The 16,095-nt window shown below is 37.7% G+C and overlaps 1 protein-coding gene across 1 annotated transcript in view; it reads left to right on the top strand.

The window, feature by feature from the left end:
• Positions 1–16,095, top strand: part of LOC140235406 (von Willebrand factor A domain-containing protein 3B-like) — a 78,692-nt gene that overhangs the window by 33,073 nt on the left and 29,524 nt on the right. The window contains 5 exon segments of the mRNA XM_072315431.1: positions 1,458–1,684; positions 7,146–7,391; positions 10,773–10,894; positions 11,478–11,736; positions 12,588–12,822. Coding sequence (XP_072171532.1) covers positions 1,458–1,684; positions 7,146–7,391; positions 10,773–10,894; positions 11,478–11,736; positions 12,588–12,822 — 1,089 coding nt within the window.

Here is a 16,095-nt window from a genome sequence, read left to right as displayed (position 1 = left end):
AAATGTAAAAAGCAGTGTTATGAGGTTGCAAACCAGACCAGTTGAAAATTGGTCTGAAAAAAAAAGAGACTCCACAGTAATATTTTGTAGGCACTGCCAGGAAAATTTGATCAAAATTGGATAAAAATGAGGGACATTATGGAATTGTGAAACTGGCGCATAACAAAACAACCCCCCCCCCCCAAAAAAAAAAAAAAAAATTAGCAAAATTGCACATTTTTAAAAAATCCAATCTTTCATCAAAGTTTCACCATTGTGCTTATTAAATGTTACTCTCTCTTTTTAGACTAACTTTTAACCAGTCCAAAATTTTTCTTTGATGGGATGCACATAGTGATTCCAACCACATTAAAGATACACTTTCTACCACGTATCCAATCACATACCTAGAGGGATAGCTGTGGAACAAGTGTCTTGCATAAGGATGCAAGTAACATGGCAGTGCTTGAATCTTGGACCTGCTCACTCAAAGGCTTTGTGCCACATCCAGTAGGCCACGGTACAGCAACTCCACAAGAGTACTTGCAGAGAGAAAACCAGAACATTGCCATAATCGCAGCTTCACCAAGATTCAGTCAAGATACTTACATTTTTAAAAAAAAAAAGTTTTGTTCATAAACAACCATTTGCTCTCATTTCCCATGTACATAGCATGAAATCAAGTTGAATATTGTAGATACCCCAGATTTTTGTCAAGCAGTTATCTGTGAATGTGATAATGTCTATTTCTGTCACGGGAAGATTACAGAGGTCCTTTATCTTGAAATCATTTAATGAATTAAAAAAAAATCATGCGTGCTGCATTCAGCTTCATTTAAGTGCTAATATCAGAAAGGATATAAAGCAAAAACAATTTGGTTGTTTGTTCGCACCTGTGGGAGGTTGATGATTCCTATTGCAATCATGTCAATCTAATTGCCATCATTTTATCCTACATGTTTGCACATCTTAAACCTTGGCAGTGGAGCTTGGCAGCCTATTATGCCATATTTCATCAAACTGAAATCTTTAGCAATGTCAACTTCTAGGCAATATTATACACAAAAAAAGAAAAGAGAAATGCATTGAAGCTTTAATGCATTATACTAGACAATGATATTCATGGCAAATGCATAATAAGAGCACTTGTGTTTTGTTTTGTTTATTTCACTTCAGCATGCAGCCTATCCTCCGTGAACTGGAATTGTGTAGTGGATGATTATGCATTATTTTGTAGCAGAGACTGTCTGGAATGGTGCACAGACACTATTTTTTGTTACATTACAGTATGTATTTGCAACATTGCATTGTTTGTGCAAAAACTTCATGGTTATGGTGCTTTGGCCCTGCACTAATAACGAAAACAATGAGCATTATGTTGTGCCAATTCTTGTGATCATAAATCATTGCAGGAAATACACCATTCTCTATACTGTTTTTGTTTTGTCTTTTTATAATCCCTCACGTGATTCCCTCAGACTGGGAAATGTACAGAAGGAGCACGGATCCAAGGAGTTGGAGAACCAGACCCTGGAGACCAAGTACCAGGAGCTCCTGGAGAAGATGGAACAGATGGAGATGGAGAAGAGGGAGACCAGGGAGCAGCTGGCTGGAGTCCAGACACAAAAGGATGCCCTGGAGAAAGAACTGGAGGAGCTGAGGAGGAAGGAGGAGGCCTTGAGGGATAGTGCCAATGACAGCAGAGGTGAGATGCTTCCAAGGCTCATTTGTCCTCTTGCTCTTAAAGGGATGGTACAGTTTTGGTTGAGACCTAATTTCAGGTTTCTATTAAACAATTTTTTGGTGAGATAATGAGAAACCTCTTTATTATGAAATGTGAAAGAACATGTCATTCGAAGAGGAATTCAACGTTTATTCAATGAAAATTGGTTTTGAAATGGCTGAGATATCCAAAAAAGAGCGATTCTAATAAAGTGTGGGACCCACGCTTTATTACGATTACTTTGTTTTACATTGTTTTGGGATATTTCAGTTATTCCAAACCCGATTTTCATCAAATAAACTTTGAATTCCTCTTAAAATGTTATGCTCTTTAATATATCTTAAGTGTTTTCTTGGTATCTCGCAAAAAGTTAAAAGCCCAGTTCTCATCTCCACCAATACTGTACCATCCCTTTAATGTAGGTGCATTCTGGTCTAGGGCAATGACCCCCTAGGCAAGTACCCTCGACCCTTCCCATGAACCTAATCCTAATCCTGAACCAAATCTTAACCCTAACACAAACCCTAACTTAACCCTAACCCTGAGCTTTCCTCTTACCTTATAACTGACCAGTATTTAGCTGGGGGTAATTGCCCTTGGGGAGTAATTTTTCTGATATGGTGCGTTCACACTTGAATTACCATGGATATTAAATCCCATGCAGTAGTTTGTTCGCACCATTCTCACTGGCAAAACACCACAGTAGTAGACACCACGGATAATCAGTTGGTGCAGTTCCCATTCGCAAAATGCCATGGTACTTCTGGTAATGCTGCACATGTGCATGTATCTCCTTTGGGGAAAAGACAAGAAGTGTGTCAGCTGGTCATGAGGGAGATACACCACTGTACAATCGTGTTATTTCATGACACAATTAACACTCATTGTATCTCACACGAGTATTTAGTGCAAAATTTGAATTATCACCATGCCAAATTCCCTGATATTTTGTAATATCTTTTGTGGTGTATTTTGTGGTATACTTGCATTCACATTAAGAATTACCTTATGAACTATTGCAGTATTGCACCGTTGATGTGAATGCACCTTGTACGTAATGAATATGTGATGTATGCGTTTGCATGATGTGGCGTTGGTGTGTATGAAGAGCCCTTACAGTGTCACCATGTGGTGCCTAGGAAGTCCTGTGAAGAACTGTTTAAATTATTCGTAGGTAGATCTAGCAAGAGCTGGGCAAGCTTAACCAAAGTTCTAGGAACTCAGTATCTTCTCGGCTTGGGGTCAGAGTTTTTGGAGACATTTTTGTGTCCTCTTACTCGAGCCATGAACTAGCCTTACGGCAAAATCGTAAAAAGTCTGTACTTTATATAGTTTGTCTTTGCGAAACAGATTTTTTTTTTTTTTATCACTAACTATTCTGTCTAGGGAAGAGGAAATGACAGTTAAGGGAATTTTGTAGCATTCTTTTGACTCATCAGATTGATATCCCAGGGCATTGTTTTCTCTGAATCCTCTTCAACCCTTATTTTCTTACTCTACCCCTGTCCTCACAATTTTCACCCAAGTGGCTTACCATAATCCTGAATTCATAAGCGCCAGCAGCAATTGCAGTGGATCATCCTGGGATTTTCCGTCCCTGATTTGCAATTTAATGGTGTTTCAAGGCCTAATCCACCTAAGCACTCCATACGTATACTGGGTCAAAATAAAAGAGAACTCCATGATAGAAAGAGAGACGGTGAGACGTGCTCATAGAAGGGCACTGATCTAGTCACTAGGGAGTGCACCAGAAAAGAATAGCTTGGTTCAAGAATGACCAGTGGAAAGTGATCTTATTGGTATTTATGATTAAAGACTGCATAAGACATATGGGAGGAGCTGCACTTCAGGTGAAATGCATTTCACAGATTTCTCCTCCGTCAGATTTGTTTTAATGACAGAGCGCTTATGATCAAGACCTACGGTGGATCTATGTCATAAAATAAAGTGTATTAACATGTGATTTCTGTGTCTTTTCAACAGATTTATGTATAGTTTACAATAGCTAATCTGATAATGTCCAACTCATGAGTACATAAATCTTCATGCATACTTTCTGTAATAAAACATAACTTACAGAAAGAAAAAAAAAACAAACAAACCAGGAAACTTCTAATCCACTTAATTCATTCAGGGTTGTCCTGTTTTAGTGACCCCAAAACAAAGACAAAAAAACACAAAAAGGAAAACAACATTAAAGACAAATTTTATCATTATGGAAATCAACATAATTGTAAAGACATATTTTCTTCCCTTTATGCCTGTATTGTTGGTGGGTTGTTGTTGTTGTTTTTTTCTCCTATTTTTTGTTATATTTTTTTCTGCTATATATTAGTATAAAAAAAAAAAACTTACAGCATATAATAATCATGATTGTCATTGTATTGTTGGGACTAGAGTTGAGACTACGTTTCCTGTCATGTTCTTGCAGTCCACTTGTAAACTCTGCCTGGTGTTGCAAATTTTGTTCATTAACTCATTCACCCTCTTTGCAAGGACATTACAGACGAAACCATCAATATCTCACAATACTTCAAGAATGGAGCATTAAGAAAATGTCCTACGACTGATGGTTTTTATCTTTTCTGACCAAATTCTGATAGAGTATTGAAAAAAAAAAATAATATGCTGAGTGATTTTTTTCTTCAAATGAATTTACAACATGCAATGTCCTATTTCCCTCAACTCTATAAGTGCAGCAAGACAGTCTGACAGAAAACTGCCACTGAAGAAAGTGTGAGATAAAATAAGATTGAATTTATCCCTTTAACAATACATTATGTAATCAAATTACATAATTTTCAGGAGCATGTCTGTTGCACAGTGTGTACATTCCACAAATGAACTGTCAGTGCACGACAAATCAATTCTATTTCAACATACACATATTTTAAGACGAAAGAAAAATTGTGCCGGCTTCATGGATATTTTAAAGAAAGATCAATTTGATTCTGTGCAAAGATTTGGTTAGTGTATGTTGACTGAAGCAACTGAAGTAAATGAAAGAAGGACAGGTATAGTTGCTTGAATCATGGTAAACGTATGAATTTACTAAAAGTTGTACTTGAAATGTTGGACCAACATTCTCACATATGTAATGCAATAGAATATCAAGTGAGATACACAACCGTAGGTGGCCCATGTACAATGTATATGCAGCTTTAAGGTTCTGAGCCTGATGTCTGGTTGTGTATCCAGGCTTCATAAATTGGTTGTAACGTTATTCAGCACCACTGACAATCAGGTTGGTTGCAAGTCTAACGACACGTACGTATACGTCACTGGCAGACCAAGAGTATCGTGATTATATCAAAATAAACTGTGGAACAGAGAGGAAGTAGCTACAATGGCAGTAAATGTCAACATCTTCCCCCAAATGCTATTAAACCCCTGCAAGAATTTATGTTTGAGGAGCCTGTCAGCCATGTTTACGTGAGAAATGCTGCCTGGGGAGTGGAACCATCTGGCCTTGGTTTGAAGAGTTTCTTAGCCAGGAATGATATTTTACTGGGGCATTTTATGGTCCGAGACATGTGGAAACATGACCACAGGATGGGGGAAAAAATCCTATCAATCATAACCGTGTTTGTTTATGCTGAAATTGCAATGCACTAATTGTACAAATTTAATGGATCCGATATGTACCATGTACTTGTCTGCTGTTTGAGGACAAATACATGTAGCATACAGAATTTTCCTATGTATCTGATATCTGATTGAAACTGCATCTAAAATTGTTGCAACTGTGTGAAGAAGTGTTTTTGCATACAATGTCAGTTTGAAGATATACATGCCAAGAATATCAAGTGGTTAAAATATCCATGGACTTCAATATTCGCAGCAGGCAATCAATGAGATGTTATACAATTCCAATGTTCTTCACTGAATAACCTCGTGCCTGCAAAATGTCATCTGCAGATAATTGTGTAAATTAGAATGCACAGCCCGTTGAACGTTCCATGAAACATGCATTTCATATGTGCTAAGAGTGTTGAATTAAAGCTTAGAAGTGGTCTTTTGCTACAACCTCAATCTCAGATAGACTTACTGAGTGCAACATTGTTCTAAATGTTACTGAAATGTCACCAACCTAGATATGTTTACCAGTTTATTTCAAGCTTCTAAAAAAAAATGCCGGACGCATTAAGAGGAAGTTGCAAGTGTATTCAGTGCCTTATTTCCAGTTGCTAACATCAGACCAAGTTGGAGCCAAAGTTTAATGCAAAACATTGAATTACACGTGTATTTCTTTCACACAAGTTAAAGGATACTCACATTACAGCAGTAGTTCAGATGGTTTTTTTTTTTTTTTTTTTAGTTGTCAACATGATTAAAATATCGACAAGACCTTCCATCAGTACTGTCAGCCAACAATTTCTCTCAAAGTACCATTGCATGGCATAAATTTTACTGAGACTCTAGGGTTATGACAGTGAGGAATATGAGCATTTTTTTTTTTTTTGGGGGGGGGGGAGTGGGTGAAGTTTGTGCAATCTACACTCAAATGCATGTAGGGAAAGGAGTTCTTTATGCTGAATGACGTTTACGTAAGTGAAATGTGAGCAAGATCTAAATTGAGCAAATTGTTCTAGCATTATCATTGCATGTACTTTGTTCTATAAAGGGAAAGTTTGCTGTTACTTCAACTCACTGTTCCTACTTTGATTTTATGTGTCTAAAGACATTGCTCGAATCCCACTCCTTTGATGCGTACAATCTAGTAGCATTTTTAGCAATATGATTTTTATTGATTTGTAAGTGATTTGGCCTGTCAACAAGAATATGTGAAAAAATATGCTTCCATCAACAAATCTACAGCATACTTCGTACTAACAGCAGAAACATGGATAAGAAGTCTTCCCAAATCTAAGCTAAGACATGTAATGCAGTTGGCTGTTGAGACCTTTTGACATAATTTCATAATGGTACTGATGTGTGATTCATTTGTACTTAATATTTGATATTAGGCTCAAAATTTTATTGAACTGCAGCTTTTGTTTTACAAACTTCTCTCCCGGAAATGCTGCCTAATTTGGTGTTGAAACTAAATGTTGCCATGTGAAAGTATAAAAGTTCATCGTCAAATATATACAAGCCATGTTTATGTAGGCGACCATGTGGGCAGCATAAAACAACAGGGGGCCAGTACATTATTTCTTTAAATCTTTTTCTGGTTGACTTGATTCTCCAAATGTCACATAAGTAAGTGGTTATCATGTTTTAGAGCATTCATTTTGCCTTTCATGGTGTCATCATGACGTGCGTGTGGTGTGTTCAGACTTGACCTCAAGAATGGTAGGAAAAAGGCTCTCGGTGCTAAATTTGTACCCAGTATGTTTCCTGTGATGACATTGACAGCACCCAAGCCTTTATCAAGTGCACAGTAACTAAGTGACAGATATATCCTATTAAATAAAAACAAATCATCTCTCCTTCTCCTTAGAATTTACCAACACAACCGAGAGTGAAGATGGGAGAAATGGAGAAGATACGAATGCAAAGGGAATTCATGATGATGCCGGTGGAAAAGTGACTTCATCCACCATGAGTAACGAGGATGGAGGGCAGGATGCCAATGAAGAGGAAGATGCTGTTGCCACGGCAGCGGAAGAGGAGGAGGATGGAGCAAGAGTGAGGCAGGGAGACGACGTCATCGCCCAGACTTCAGCGACAGGCTGGTTCATAAGAGGTGAGGGGAGCTGCTATGAAAGATTTCACCAACTGGTGAAGAAAAACTGGGCTGGTTGATGGTCTGAATGAGGTCTTTCGAATTCAGTTGTAGAGTGTGCTTCATACTGGCCACAGCTGGATACTAGTGTTCTGTGATGAAGCCAAACTTCTCAAGGTTTCTGATTTGAGCATGCAAGCAGTACAAAGTTAGCGTGCTCTCTCTGTCTTGCTTTCTCTCTCTCTTTCTAACTCTATCTCTCTCTTTCTCTTCCTCTTTCTCTTGCTCTGCTCCGACTTCTTGAATGTCTGTGCCAACTCATTTCATTGCCGAGTGCTCTGTCTTTCTGTGTGTTATTTGCAATGAATAAATTCATTCTCAAGTTGCAAAATTACTGTTCTGATTGATGATAGAAGTTATAAACCAGTAGGTGAGAAAAGATGGGCACTCCTTAAAACAACACCAGTCATCACTATTTTATAATCGTTTGTGTACTGATTGATTGATTGATTGATTGATTGATTGATTGATTGATTGATTGATTGATTGATTGATTGATTGTTTGATTGATTAATTGATTGATTGATTGATTGATTGATTGAGTAAGTGAGTGAGTTAGTAATTGAGTAATTGAGTGATTGATTGGTTTATTGATGTATTCATTCAGTCATTCAATCATTTGTTTATTCATTTAGTAATTCAATCACCCATTCATTCATGTATCCATTCACTCATTCATTCATTTTTTTCTTTCATTCATTCAGTCATTCATTCATTCATTCTTTCATTTATTTATTTTTTTATTCATTCTTTCATTCCTTCATTCATTCATTTTTTTTCATTCATTCGTTCATTCATTCATTCATTCATTTTTTAATTCATTCATTCATTCATTCATTCATTCATTATGGTCATACAGGTGAATTACTTTGTTTTACACAAATGGACATGTTTGTCAATGGTATCCCAATACTCCACTCTAAGCTCTCCTCTCACCCCTCTCCATCTCTCCAACACAGAATTGAATTTGATATTCACATCCCTCTTATAAGGTCTGTAGTCGGTGTCTATTACCGATTCCTTTGAATTCTGTTCCTCTGCTTCAACCTCACTCGAGTTCTCCCGGACTTTGCTACATTTATATGATGTCAGCCAGCTCCGATTCTGTCGCATTCACTCTCTCCTGCTTGCAGTCTAAGCTCTTGTCTCACTTTATTACTTCTTGCTCTTCTATTTAAAGGAGATGCAACGGAATGTCATGGTTTACGTTACACAGGATGCCTTCTACCGTGCTAATGTGCACTCATTGAAAGCTAATGCGCTCGTTTTCATTTCTTATTATGCACGGCCCTCCTGACATTAAGGTAGAGTTTCAGACATAAACACACCTATTTTCCAGCATGCAATAGAAAACGAAGCGGCTATTGAGTACGATTTCAATATGCCATTGCCGCAAAGTTCAGATTAGTCTATATTTCAGACCCTGAAGGAGCGCTTGTTGAATATGTGAACATTTGCAGATTTTTCAGTTGCCGGTTATTGTAGAATCAAACAGGCACTTGAATAAAGGTGCAGTAGAAATTGCAGAAGAACCCAGCAGCTAATCGGTGATTTCATAGGATTTATTCTTATTATTTTTCAATAAATACCGTATTTCATATGATTGCCTCAGACCAAGAAAAGACTTCATTGATGAATTAGATTGTCTGTCCCTTGTAGCAATTATGATGAACTTCATACATGTAGATTCCTAATATCCAGTGTTTTGTTCCTGCCATTGAAGATAAATTGAGAGGTGAGATGTACAAAGCCATAACTTTTTCATAATACAATGCCCTTGGCAAACAATTACTAAATGGTATTGAAAAAATGTCATTGAACTTGCCAGTGAAATGACACTAAGATCTTTGCTAGAAGGTTATTGATTACTTTTCAATATCGCAACAATTAAAGTTGCATACAGGTGTACTGTGGGCTACAGTGTATCATATCTGGCTATTTACAAGATTATGACTATGCTCATAAAGAATGGGCAAGCATGAGCTTGTATTGCAACAAACTATACAGTTATCATGTCTTTACAGCATGAAACTTACCCTTTCTGTTCTCGGGCACTTAGCGTAGCGTGCCAAGCTTTTTTTTTTTCCATCAGAATTCAGTAATTCGTCCAAGCTTGACGTTGTTATAAGTTGGCAATCTCACTCAGTTTAGCAATGTACCATGGTCCAATAGTAAGGCCGTAATTCTTATTCATTTTGATTATAGTTGGTGTCCAGATAATTATCAGTGCCTATTGGCCATGAAGGCACTCCAGCGTATGTGCCAATCAGAGCACAAAGCACTTTAAAGGGAATGATATGGCAGTGATGTTGCTGGTATTATTATCATTATTATTATTATTAGTAGTAGTAGTAGTAGTAGTAGTAGTAGTAGTAGTAGTAGTAGTAGTAGTAATAATAGTAGTAGTGGTATGTTATTTTATTACTATTATCATTATTATTATTGTTACTATTATTATCATTACTATTACTATTACTATCACTATTATCTTCATAATCTTTATATACTGTGCAAAATCAAACAATATCTAATTCACCTCAGGTGTACCTGCATAGGAGAGTTCTGGCCAAATTGAGCTAGTCAAATAGTTTGCTGGTGCCCAGAGGGCAACAGAAAGAAGGAAAATACTGCCTTCATTTTGAATGTTATCATCATCATCATCATCATCATCATCATCACAGTCATCATCATCATCATTATCATAAATGTCATTATCATTGTCATCATCATCATACATGTAAATATCGTCATCGTCATCATCATCGTCATCATAAATATCATTATCATTGTCATCATCATTGTTGTCATCATCATCATAAATATCGTTGTCATCATTGTCGTCGTCATCATAAATATCATCATTGTCATCGTCGTCATCGTCTTCATCACCATCATTATGAGTAGCATTATCATTGTCATCATCATCATAAATATCATCATTGTCATCGTCGTCATCGTCATCATCATCATGTTAGAGTTGTCAAGTTTCTGTGATTTTGCTGGAGGCTTCGTGAAAACTTCAAAACTCTTCATTTAAGAATCTTCCTGGTTTGAATTTTGACCATTCCTATGCATATAACATGGAAGTAACTCCCTTTATTTGATGGGTGACTGTTGTCAGCTGCGTAATGGCAGCTGGGCAGATACATGTACATTGTATTGAATGTACATGTACTACAATTGTTGAGATCAGTTTTTTTAAAAAAAGAAGAAAAAGCTTTTAAAAATTATTTCAAAATATAACACTTGCTGATTTCCATGTGAATAATAGTAAAGTACCGATTCACAAATTTTATCTCTAACTGCTGCAAATGTTCAATTTCATGTGATTCTATTTCAAAGGGACTGTTGAATCCAAGGCAGACGATGGTGACTTTTACGTCGTCGACGACAACAGCACCGTGATGAAAGTTCCCGAGTCCCTCATTCTGACTGAGCCCCAAGCTGCTGGGGAAGTTCTGCAGGTGAGCAGAAGTTTCTTAATGATACACTGTTTAATGACGATATGTCACTCATCAAATTTTATGACACCATCCCCCTGGAAAAAGAATATCAAGTACAGCTGTAAATGGTACCACATCAGAAAGATAAACATGAAATCTACCGGTATGTCTGTTGGTGATGTTTGAAGAGAATGTTGTATATGGAGTATCTGATGTGTATACAAGTGTAGATGTAGATTGCTTTCTGTCAACAGAGTCAAAGCTACATCCATAAGTTGATGTTGTAGTTATTCTTAGTAGTGTAGTGTCAGTTGGTGTCTCACTTTTTTTTTTTCTTTCGCAGTTACAATGCACCATTCTTTGGAACATGTAGCGAGCACACATCGCAATATTACACAGCAAAATATACATTTCAGGGTCATGATCCTCTAATGAAATTTATCAATTAATCAAAAATGCTGATCTGGGAAAGAACAAAAAAAGTGTTTAAAATCAATTGCTTGGGAGTGCAGCATCATAGCCAGCCAAACAACAACAAGTCAAAATTCTTTATTGTTGCATCTTTACCCCTCCCCTCCCACCTCCTCCTACCGCCTCCCATCAGAATGATGATACTGTGATTGGGCGCCACCCGGACTGCCCCCAGAGTTACGCTCCGGCTACCGTCCAGGGTCCCTTGCCGGACCTCTGGTATCAGGTGCGCTTCTACAACGGGGCACTGGCGCAGGTGCCCTCGGAGGAGCTGTACCCCATTGACCCCGCCCTCCATGACAAAGTGATGGAGGACATCCTGCAGAAAGAAGACGAGTGGGTGGGGCATCCCGTTGTCGTGAGGCGGGAGGACGACGGAAGATACTACTTGGGTAAGGGCCATCTTTCAGTCTCTTCTGAGGTCTTATTACAATGTCTCCCATAATCCATCTCCATCACTCTGAGGTAGACAGAAGGCTTTGAGTTATCTGTTTTATAAACTCACCATAAGCCATCTAAAATGTTTGTAAGTTTGTTCGTTTCACATTTTCAATCTGAGATCTTGCGATTCTGAGTGTACTGAAACAGATGTTGCTCCAAAGTACTGTCAGTGGCTTTTATTAAGTTTATGAAATCCTCACACTGAATCAGATGTTTCCAAAGCTTTTCAGTGCACTGTCATCCACTCTGACTAGTAGTCCATGCTATCAATCCAGTGAATGGATTGGTTGAGAGATAAGGCCCAAATGTTCTATGATATGGCTGATGAAATGTGTCTGTCTCCATTACAAATGACAACAATATTTGATGCATTAAAAGAAAAATATCAGAGTAAAAAGTCTTGTGATGTTCAACAACCTATTGAAAGCAAGCTTGTGATATTGCAACTGATCGACGAATTATAATCCCACCCAAGTATGATGTATGCCCTTGATATATATCAGGGTTACTACTGAGATACTGATTAATGGGTACATGTATGTTGATGAAGGGCAATTGTCAATCAGTTGCAATAAAAGAAAACTCAATGCAAGTATTGTTGATTAAAAAGAAAGGAAGCATGAGATGGTGTGTGGAAAATGTCATTTTGAGACATGATGTACAATTTAGTAAAGGTAAGTGGCAGATTAATAGGAAATGCTTTGTTAGAAAGTTGCAAAATCAGGATGACCCCCTTCCCACATCTTCAAATTACAATAAAAAGAGATAGAGATTTTAATCTTCCTCTTCCATGTTTATCCAGGCGTCATCAAGTCAAGGGTAAAGAGGAGCCCCATGTTCGTCGTCGAGTGGGCTGATGAGTCAGTCGCTGTCCAGAACAGCCGGCACATCTTCGGCTCCTTCACACGGCGCCAGAAGATGGCGCTCGGCGACTACATCCTGGCCATGGTCGGAGAATCCACGATGTCCTATTTGCCGGGCAAGGTTACGGGCGTCAGCGGGAACAAGCTGACCGTTGAGTTCTGCGACGGGTCAAGGTAAGACCCCATTGTCAGCTCCAAATCTCTCTTATACCGATTGTCTACCTGGCAATTAAAGCTGCTGCTTCCTCGTAAATTTGGTATGCATCAATAGTATACAGGTATTACACATCATTGAGGTCATTATCAACCCGTTGAGTCCCAAATATACTCGGGCAGGTGTCTATGGGAAATGCGTGTTGCAGCAAAATCAGCCCTTCCTTTACAACAGGTTAAGAATTACCTACACAAGGCACCTTTTGAAAAGTCTAACATGCCTGAAGCGATAGCCAAGGGTATTTGGACTGTTACGAAGGTACCGAGTGTGAGTAATTATACTAATGCCCAAACGCAATCATGTGCATTGTTTGCTATATAAAATGTTGAAGCAGATGTCCTTGTCATTTGATAAATCAACCTCATCATGAAGTAAGTAAAACAACAAAGCGCCAGGTCACCATCCCGAGGTGAAAGTGCTAATGGCTAGTCATCAGCAAAATTGAATGTTACATAGACAAAATAAATGCCTGGTCACCTCTACGCTCTCAACCAATCATTTAATGAGGATATGCTTCTGTCATCATATTTTATAATGTACACTTATGCTCCCCTGAAAGGCAAAAGCTCAAGTAGACATGGTGGGCACACTGTACGTAGTATAGTGAATGAGACTCTCAACTTGGAAATGGAGGTCTTAAGTTCAAGTTCTGGCAAATGCATATTGTCCTTTTACAAGATTTTTGTTGACACAGTGTCCCAACCAACCCAACTAAAAAAAAAAAAAGAAAAAAAAAAGAAAAAAAAAAAAATTGTATCTACCAGTCAATGCTGGGGTAACAGTAGTGGCTGCCTTCTCTAATAGAGCAGCACCATGCAGTTCTGAAGAGGCTACCCTGGGGAAATATTAAGATGAGATTACCATCATTTTTACAAGTAAAGCTTGTTTAAAAAAAAAAAAAAAAAAAAAAAAAAATATATATATATATATATATATATATATATATATATATATATATATAATTGATTCTAAATATGTTGTTATTCCTGTTCCATCCAACAGTAGAATGTAGCTGCAGAAAAAAAAAACAACAACAACAACAACCAAAACAATTCTATTCTAGCAATGTAGCCTGGAATTTCTTGTAATTTTCAACAGAGATTGATTGACCACTATTGAGAACACTAATGTACCTTGGATCTTTTATTGTGGCCCCTCATGTGTGCTCACATGCTGTTCTCATAGAGTTTGCCACGTGAGAGGCTGTCCGTGGGGGTGACATTCCATATCAGAGCTCAACAGAACATGACTGAGGTCTCAGTTCGCCACAAAATCCACTCTGCAGTAAATCAGTCTGTGTGATTTGAACGAATCTACTAGGTGCCTTCATATACCGGCCCACATTCTCAGAGTCTGTCTTTGGCTTGAAGAAACAGAAGGCGGGAAAAGGAAAAGCGCTGAGAACTGATGAGAGAAAAATTCATGCCAGCTTATTGACAAAAATTTCAACCCTCAGTCCTGCATATTCTTGTTTGATTTTCTTGAAACGAGATGCTATGTATATTAACTTTATCATACTAAATACGTTAAATACCGAGTATTTAGCACACTGATGTAGTTGAGAGTAAGTTATCGGTCAGATTATCATGGTAAGGTTAGTTGAGGAAGATAAACAAAATTTCATGACCTGACCCAGAGAAGAAACAGAGTTGATGGCTTCATGTAGTTTTGTTTGTTTGTTTGTTTGTTTGTTTGTTTGTTTGTTTTGATTTACTTCCCCTCCCCCTTTTTTTTTTTTTTTTTTTTTTTTTTTTTGGGGGGGGGGGTATATATAGTGCAGAGTAGGTCATTTCAAAGTATCTAGCTAGTTAGTATCAGTCCTTCCATGCCCTGGCTCTTAACCTGTTGAGGACAGACGGATTTTGCTACAACACGCATTTCCCATAGACACCTGCCCGAGTATACTCCGCACTCGTCCTCAACGGGTTAATGCGCATGTTCTCCATGAGCCTGCTGCAGGGACATCTTTGTTTTGTGATTGCATGCAAGAACTGTTTCACTTCATTCAAATTTTTATCAGTCCTACCCTATGGTGATTCACAATACCCCTCCCTCCCCCCCCCCCTTTAAAAAGAAACCAAACACACCTAGTATAGAGTGCTCCATCATTTAAATGAAAGCATGGCTCATATGTCCTTTTTCTGTTTGTCATGGGAACAGGCTCAATTTAGATGATAAGGCGCAAAGCTACAAATCTATCTCTATATACCCCCCCCCCCCCTTGATTGCATTTGTGCATGTAGCTCTTTTGCATTAGCCGCATCATTGTAGTCAGCAATTTTTTAGGACTGTTCAGATTGAAATTAGAAATGACATCCCCATGTGGGATTGGGATATCTGTCACACATCCCTTGAAAAAGTGATGTGTATCAAGTACAAGGTTGGCACGGCGCTAAAATTTCATTAAGTATTCAAATTTATAGAATCAAAGTTTGATGAGATATAAATTGCACTTCTTTTGCCAGGGCTGTAACAGATGTGCGATTGCATTCATTTTCTAGAACAGAGAGGTTTTTTTTCTTTCTTTCTTTCCCCACCTTGGTTGATATGAACATGATGTGTAGTCTCTTTATTCAGACTGATTAATTTGAAAGAAGTTTCCATACATTGGAATGCTTACTTTCTTGACCAGAGACAAAGAATGTGTGAAGGACATAATTACCCTTTCTTTTCTGCTTTAATGAGACGTTTACATCTTTATATGTGAGAGGACTTAATCTTACCCAGCTTTTAGCGGAAAAATTCCTCATGATATAGCTAAATCTTTGCCTGGATCAAAAACAAAAAATTTTCAAAGGTTTTTAAAGGCTTAATGGCAATATCACAAAATTTTGCATGGTTGAAGGATATTGTCCACCTAAATCATGAATGAAATTGTGATACACCTAAGAGTTCTTAAAAAAAAAAAAAAACAACTAACCAACCGAATGTTACTCAAGAATACACTCCCCTTTTGTACCACGAATAATAAATGAAAATTTTTCAGGATTGGAATAAATTCCCTGGAAATCTATGGTATTGTTTTCTTGCTCTATCATGAAGAAGTTTCCGAGTTTTTATTATTCTTAAGTAAAGTTTGAATCACCTACGTCTACAATATACCAGCTTATGAAAGGAATCTAGTTTTCAGTGATGCAAAAGGGAAAATAAACTTTAGTATGGGGCTTCTTTTCACTCCTTAAACTTCTGCAGAAAGCAAAAAGGGTTAGTGTCCTATGTGGCGGCACATCATT

Source organism: Diadema setosum, chromosome 11, assembly GCF_964275005.1.
Source record: "Diadema setosum chromosome 11, eeDiaSeto1, whole genome shotgun sequence".
Classification (NCBI taxonomy): domain Eukaryota; kingdom Metazoa; phylum Echinodermata; class Echinoidea; order Diadematoida; family Diadematidae; genus Diadema; species Diadema setosum.
This window is presented reverse-complemented; position numbering and strand designations above follow the sequence as displayed.